Source organism: Cryptomeria japonica, chromosome 4 (genome assembly GCF_030272615.1).
Source record: "Cryptomeria japonica chromosome 4, Sugi_1.0, whole genome shotgun sequence".
NCBI lineage: Eukaryota > Viridiplantae > Streptophyta > Pinopsida > Cupressales > Cupressaceae > Cryptomeria > Cryptomeria japonica.
The window spans coordinates 153,453,398-153,461,911 of record NC_081408.1 but is presented as its reverse complement, the minus strand read 5'-3'; the positions used below and the strand labels follow the sequence as shown (position 1 = coordinate 153,461,911).

At 35.5% G+C, this 8,514-nt stretch overlaps 1 protein-coding gene across 1 annotated transcript; it reads right to left on the bottom strand.

Annotated features, from left to right (window-relative positions):
* Positions 1-5,380: 5,380 nt before the first annotated feature.
* Positions 5,381-8,117, bottom strand: LOC131041456 (G-type lectin S-receptor-like serine/threonine-protein kinase At2g19130). The gene has a single exon (XM_057974569.2). The coding sequence runs from the start codon at positions 8,068-8,070 to the stop codon at positions 5,602-5,604; it is 2,469 nt and encodes an 822-aa protein (XP_057830552.2). The 5' UTR covers positions 8,071-8,117; the 3' UTR covers positions 5,381-5,601.
* Between the last annotated feature and the right edge of the window lie 397 nt (positions 8,118-8,514).

Below are 8,514 nucleotides of genomic sequence, written 5' to 3'. Positions count from 1 at the left end.
CTTCTCTCCAAAATGTTTGTGGCACTTTCTTTTCAATCATCAAGGTTCTAGCACAATCCACAATAGATCTATTTCTTCTCTCAGCTATCCCATTTTGCTATGGAGTTCTCGATGCAGAGACTTGTCTTTTTATACCATGATCATTGCAGAATAAGTTAAACTCATCAGAGGTAAACTCTCCTCCTCTATCAGATCTAAGACATTTCAGTTGTCTTCTTGTCTCATTTTCAACTCTTGCCTTGTACCATTTAAACATTTGAAAAGCTTCTAATTTTTCTTTTAAAAACATAATAGACATCATCCTTGAATAATCATCCACAAATAATATGAAATATTTGTCACCATAATAACTTTGAACTTTCATAGAACCACAAAGATCAGTATGCACAAGATCTAAAATTCCCTTAGAAGTGTAGGACTTACTTGTAAAGCTTGATCTTGTCATCTTACCCATCTAGCATCCTCGGCACATAGTATTCTCAGGTTTTTTTCAAACTCGGTAGACCTCTTACTCGGTGCTTCTTACTTATTTTGATCAGATTATCAAAATTTACATGACAAAACCTTTTATGCCATAACCAGGTATCATCTATCTTTGCATAAAGACACTTATTCCGAGTTTAGTCAAGGTGAAATGTGTTACCTTTTGTTTGAGTCCCGGTAGCTGCTAACTTTCCATGCTTGTCATGAACTTTGACAATTCCTTTCTGAAATTCTATTCGGTAACCTGTGTTGTTTAGTTGTGCTACACTCAACAAATTATATTTCAAACCTTCAACCCAATAAACATCATTACATTTAGCATTGTCAAGAAGTATTATGGATCCTTTACCTTTTACCAGACATGGTGCATCATTACCAAATCTTACATAGCCTCCAACATAATCTTCAAATTTAACAAATTTGAGTTTATCACCAGTCATGTGATGTGAGCATCCACTATCTATGATCCAAGAATCATTTTTACTTATGTGAGATATTAGGGCTTTTTCTTCATGCCTTTCTTCATCTAATCCATCTTTGATAGCCACATAAACTACTTCCTCTGTATCAGTTTCATCAGATTTATCATCATTGGATTCCTCATCGGCAATTAAGCATGACTTTCTATCTCTTCTTCTGAAGTCTCGGTATCCTCTGTAATGATTATCTTTTTGTATGTCATCTCGGTAATCTCTCTTTTCAGTAGAATCTTTGTCAGGACAGTTAGAAGCCATATGCCCTATCTTATCACAATTGAAACATTTCAAAGGTAGTTTTCCTTTATACTTACCTTTGCCTCTCGGTAACCTTCTGGCCAATAGTGCTTCAAACTCTTCTTGCTTTTTGATTTCCTCATACAATTTGTGTACTTCTTCCATGTTCTTATGAAATCTTTCACTTGCTCCACTGTGATTCCCTTCAGAATACTTATTCATTCTATCATTATAATCATTAGATTCACCAAGATGAAAAGAACTGAATGTAGATTCAACTTTATTTACCGAAGACCCACTATTATCAAAATTACTTAACTCAAATGCATGTAGCTTACCGATAGTAGCATCTAAAGAAACTGGCATGTTAGGTACAAACCTCAATTCATTGATTGTAGAGACTCGGATTGCATAAGCAAGTTGAAGGGTTCTCAATAACTTACTTGTGACATCCTTTTCTTCAATAGTTCCTCCTGCTCCTTTGATTTGATTGACAATTTCCTTTAGTCTTGTACTGTATTGGGTTATGTTCTCACCTTCATTCATCCTCATAGATTCAAGTTGTCCTCTTAGACTATCCACTTTTGCTCTTTGAACATGTTCATCACCGCCATACACATATATGAGCTTGTCCCCCATTGTTTTTGCATCAATACAACCTTCTAGGTCATTAAACTCTGAGTCAGTCAATGCTGATGATATTTCAATCATTGCTTGAGTGTGTTCTTGATTTGCCTTTATCTCTTCCATTGTCAATGGATAGGTGCTCAGTGTAATGAAATCATTTTCCAGATAATATGTTGCATATTCTCCAACTCCTGATAAGTGCAGCTTCATCCTTTTCTGCCATGTAGAGAAACTAGACTTGTTCAACTTCGGTGCATCCCTCTTATACATCTTTGGATCTTTGCCTCAAGTACCTTTAAACTTTTCCTCCTAAGTCCAAAGCTCTGATACCAATTGTTAAGTTCTGATACTAAAAGTAAAGTATAGATGCCAAGCTAACAAGATGAGAGGGGGGGGGGGAGTGAATCATATAAACTTAAACTTCCATAAAATCAACAGATTCAACCTCGGTAGCTTTAACAGATATATGTAACCAAAACTGTAAAACATGCTAACTCATAAACAAATAACATCACAACACATTCAACACCAGATTTAATGTGGAAACCCAAATAGGGAAAAACCACTGTGGGATTTCGGACCCACTAAGAAATATACTCTTCTAGACTATGCTCGGTTAAAAGCAAATCTTGTTAAATATTACAAAACACATTGCTAGATGTGACCCAGTTAAGGGATTTCCCTCAGATTTGTTAGGATCTTCACTTTGTTAGAAGTGATCTTGTCAAAGGATTTCAAACACTCAACTAGAATGTTACCTTGCTAGAGGGTTTTACAAATAAGACTGTTAAGTCCACTCGGTTAAGAGATTTTCTGTCACTTTACAAAATAAAAGTAATAAGAATATATCTGCAACTTCACATCTAAAATGCTAAAGCAGATTCTTATTTGCTCAATACTTCCTAGTCATAGGACTTATCTTGTCCCTCTGCTGGGCTCTATAGTCTATTAATCAAACAGGTCTTCAAGCTTCTGTGCTCAGTAATCACTATGTAGCATCCTTGTGCTTATACTTGCCCGCATGCATTGTTTATCAACAATTCCTTATTTATAAACAATTTTCTAACCGTTGAATCTCCTTGATCACATTTCCCATGATCAATCCTAGCCATTAGATCTTCAAACTTGACCAGGTTCAATGTATCCTTCGATCTGAAAAATGTTTTACCTCACCTAGGAACTTGCATATATTTCTTGGAACTTGTGCTAGGGTATTGCAGTTAAATCTGAGTTGTAGATCTTCCTGCTGATCTTCCATAGCCATAGATCCTTTAACAAACTTCATGCACGACATACCAATCATTTAATCAACTTTAGCTCATCAACTTCCTTCATTAAATAACGCTTTTATTCATCCAATGCATTCTGTTATAGCTCAGTTGCAACTCGGTAAATACTAAACTTCACTCGGTAGACATTCTGCCTTCATTAACCGATAGCAATAACCTTAGGGTTTACCGATTAGGTTCCTTAGGGTTTACCGACTAGGTTCTTTGCTCGGTGACATAGTATAGTATTAACCTTATAATCAACAACATATGTAGGATATCAAAACAATCTAAACATCATGATCTCATCATTGTCTAACTCGGTAATAGTTGCCCATTGAATAACTTATTTCTCCTCTTATTCATCACATTCTTTCTGTGTCTTTTACCAACATCTTTATACTCATCAAATTATACTTCTTAAGATATGGCAACATCATACTGAATTAGAAAATCAATTTCTTGACATCAATGACAAAATAATGTTATTAAGATAGTAAACATCCTTAATCAGTTATATCCATAATCATCAACAACCTTCTCAATATCCTTATTGAAATGCCAACAATCTCTCATTGTAAATGGAATGCCAACACATAGGGTTATTCTTTATAATGAATAGATTAAGACATTTTTTAGTTTAAGGCCAACAACCCTTTAGATGTTAAAATACCCCATATTTCATTGCAAAATAATAGTTTTTCATTTCATTTTCTATGAATCATCAAACCTAATCTTTCTAAAGATAACCTAACTGACATTTGAGATCTTAGTAGTTATGATATTCTTCCAATAATTATTTTTGATTTTTTAGTAGAAAATAACTTGTTTCTCCTATTGTTTCCTATATAGCATCCCTCATCTTATTTTAAGGACCAAACTGACTCTTTTTAATCTAAAATATGAACATAAGATATCTCCATCATTTAAAATTCTGATTAGGTTATGCTAAATCCTAATTTTACATCAATGATTTGTAACAAGAGATGCAATGTGTCAAGTTCCTACAAAAGATTAGAGAAAAAAGTAGAGATATGTAGATGGAGATGGAGATTGAGATAGATAACGAGAGGGGAATATGGAGAGAGAAAGAGATATAAAGATAGGACAAAGGGATATATATATATATATATATATATATATATATATATATATATATATATATATATATATATATATATATATATATATATAAAAGTCAATAAATATGAGATTAAAAAGACTGGAATAATTATTCAATAAAATGAATATAAGTGAAAGGAGATATAAGTGAGAAAATAGATAAATATAATGTATAACTTATAAATATGTGTATAGAAGTATATATTTATGTAGATACATCAATAAAAAATAAATATAGATTTTGCTCTATAATCATATTGAGCATAATTATGACCTATAGATAGAAATGTACACACCTATAAGTAAGAATGAATATTCAAATAAATAAGAAGAAGCAATCCAAATAAGCATATATCAATACAAACATAGAAGAAACAATATTAATATGTGAATATGTATAGATTGAATGTGTGTGTACAAAAATATGTCTATAATAAAGAAGCATAGAAAGGAAATATAAAAACACATACAAAGAAATGTATGCATATCAAAAGTGCAAGTGAGAAGGTCAAACATGTGTGTTGTATGTGTTTTATAAATGTGCATATACACATAATGTGAAAATTTAAAAAAAATTATATAAATATTAAAAATAACTTTAATTATTAAAATTAAAAATAAAGTAAATAATGCAAAAAAAATATATTTTAAACAATGTTTAGACACTGATGGTTAAATAATTCATCATGAAATTTCCATATAGATTGATTATGTTTATTTTAAATATAATTTTTTAAAAAATTTTACAAACATGTGTACTTAAAAATGTATGATTTTGTTTATTAGAAATAAATAAAATTTATTTTAATTTAAATTATTCAATTTTTATTTTAAACTCGTCAGCTCTCCAACTCCTGACATGGGAAGGCCACTAAAACCACCTACCGCATGACAATATTTTGTTTTGATACTCTTGGAACAAAAACAATTTAATTAGTAATAAATAAAAGAATAAAGATGGCTTCCTTCGATTAAATATGACCACCGTTTCTGACATTGAACAGAGACAAAATTCCAATTAATATGCTGTGTGATCAACTGATTTTCTTGAAGTTCTTAAGGACTAAAATATTCCAAGTTTATTTACAGATTTGGATGTATACTTGATTATAGACAAAACTCATGCTACACAACTTGAACAAAAATCAGTAAAAAACATTTCAATACATTAGCGGAGAAACAAATAGAAAATATCCGGCCATTTCCGAAAACGGAAACATAACACATGTATGGAAAGCGGTGGGAGAAAAACGGCAGTTACGAAAATGAAAAATGTCATGGCGGGACTGAAAAAAAGTATCACATGTAAATCTCACTAGCATAATAATTAGATTTTGAAAATTACAAAAGACTCGGGAAGATTCCACTCATGTCGAAAGAAGAGATTCTCACACAGAAAAAGTTGTAGCCTCGGTCATACTTTCACTCCATAATTCATCCTCACTTGGATTATTGCAAGCAACAACATCACCATCGCTATCGATCGGTATGTGCGGAGTTGGAAGCTCCATCTTCCCTTCCAGCATCTGCAGCACTTGCCGCATACTTGGCCTCACATTCTCATCCTCTTCAATGCATAACAAAGCAACAACAATAGCTCTTCTCGCCTCTTCTATATCCGCCTTCTCTGCAAGTACAACGCCCTCCTCCACGATATCAATTGTGTTACCCTGGTAAATTTGAGCTGCGGCCCAGGTGGGAAAGTAATGCTTTTTTGAATCTTGAACGCTCATGTCCAGATTTCTTCGTCCCGAAATGATTTCAAACAGAGTCTTACCATAGCTGTGTACATCGACCTTGGGAGTGATGGGAAGACCCGAGAGCCACTCTGGAGCCAAGTAACCTCTCGTTCCTCTCATTGTGGTCAGGACACGGCTGAAATCTCTTCCCACAAGCTTTGCCATCCCAAAATCTGCCAGCTTTGGGGAAAATTCGCTGTCGAGGAGAATATTTTCAGGCTTAACATCATTGTGAATAATGCACTCTCTGCACTCTTCGTGTAGATAAAACAAACCTCTTGCAGTGCCTAGGGCTATCTGAAATCGGGTCTTCCAGTTGAGTAACTTCAGCTTGCTTTGGTTGTTGCTACTGAAAAGTAAAGAGTTCAGAGAACCATTGGGCATGTAATCGTAAACCAGTAGCCTTTGTGATCCCTCTGCACAAAATCCTCTAAGCCTTACCAAATTCAAATGTTGTATGTTTCCAAGAGAACTGATTTCTGCTCTGAATTGCTTCTCGTCTCCTCTTGATTCCTCTAGTTTCTTTACAGCTACAAGCGTGCCGTCTGTTAGGGTTCCTTTGAACACCGACCCAAAACCACCACTCCCCAACCGAGACCCGAAATTCCTAGTTGCAATCTTCAACTCCTTGTAACTAAACAAACTAAGAAACGAGTTCGAAGAATCTGCACGCATCTGCATCAACAGTAGCCGCTGGCTCCGCCACATTGAAAATGAAAAGAAACAAAAAACAATTGTGAGAGTCCCTACAATGGCAAGCACTGTGCCCATAATACTTATAGCTGTTTTCCGTCTGGAGGAGGACAGTTTATGATCGAACTTCGAAATTGGAGATGCAGCTAGTCGAAAGAAGACATCTGAATTGCTTTCCAGTGGAGAAGTGTGCATATTTATCAGATTCCCGGACCATGTTTGGCATGTCCCTGAAGGCCCAATGAAAGAAAAAGCATTGCAGGAGCAGTTCTGGAGGCACGCCTTCTGGCAATCTTCATTTGACCTTGCAGGGTATGTGAAAGCCTGATTAACAGGCAAAGTTACGCTGTAGCCCATGAATCTGTCAGAGCTGCCATTTTTGGGATCGCAGTTTAACGGGCTCTTTCGAACACAGCCACTTGAGGACCAATCCTGCAAATTCCAGGACCGATTGTCTCTGGGTATAAAGCCTTCTACGCAGCCGCAGAAATCTACATTGTTGGAGTTGCAGTTTCCATAAGCGCCACAGATACCATATACGCTGCATTCATCTGTTGGTTGAGACCAGACCACACTCCAATTAGTGTTATCAAACAAAGCATATAATTGCAATACTCCGGATCTCTGTAGGACGAAACGTGTGAGCACATTGACAGGAGGCCTCAATTCATAACTGATATAAAAACCAGAGGTAGTATTTTCAGCCCTGTAATTGAACAAGTCATTCAATGTCATTTCCGGAATTTGACTAAAACTTTCACCATCCCAAACACCGCTCTCCCAATACTTTACAGAATTGTTCCATATTAGCACAAACTGGCTGATCCCTGATGGATCCATCCTTTTAGAAAAAATCCCCGTAGCTGGATCCAATGAATTCTTCCAACAGACTAACTCTCTCTTTCCGCCGACCCTCATCCCAGGCAACCACGTATCGACGGGATAGTCGAAACTCTGCCAAACAGTCTCAGAGTTATTACCATCGCTCACCATCAAAAAGTTACCAGAATCTAGTATCACAGCCCGGGAAGCCTTATTGGAGATGTTGGCGGACGAAAGAGACACATTCTCTGAGTCAAACAGTCCCAGACTACCTTGTTTTGACAGCATAAAAACGCCAGGCCTCTTCTTTGCGGGTCTATCTCTGTTAGCAACCCAAACAATCGTCTTCTCTGCCACTTTGCCATACCAGATACCAATGTACCAGTTATCGGTTCCATCTGGGCGGAAGAATCCTATTTCAAACGTTCCATTCTTGGAAATTATTGTCTGATTTCCTGTTAACGAGGTACCCAAGGAAAGAGTATCTCCCCCAACAGCAGCTGTGCACTTGTCACAGTTGTGAAATACAGTTATTACAGTAAGAGCGAAGAGCATATATGCTAGTGCACCGTTCCTACCCATTTCTGCATTGTGGGTCTTCATGTTTACTGAGTTATCACAAAGGAATAGATGTGCAATAAACACTATGAAAAGTATGTTTTTCTTGAAGATTAACAGAGGAGCTGAAACAGCGTAAGCCTGCAAGGATAATGGCTCGGAAACCTCACCGAGGAATTAGTCAACGTCAAAAACTAGCAATTATGCATCTAATGGTGGGTAGAGGAAATATTCGCCATCTTTTCAAAAACCTAATTCGGGTGGGACCTCTAATTGTCGATTAGCGATTAGATAGGTAGTTTGATAGTACGTGAGAGAATAAATTGTCTTTTAAATTGAAGGCTTACGTTCAAGTTTCTTGGTCCATTCTCTCTCTTTCAATTAATATTAGTTATTTTTTAATTAAAAAAATAAATCTTATTTGAAGAGTTTGAAAAAAAAGTAGTATAATCATATAAAAATGTGTTAATAAGAAAAGTTAGTTAAATG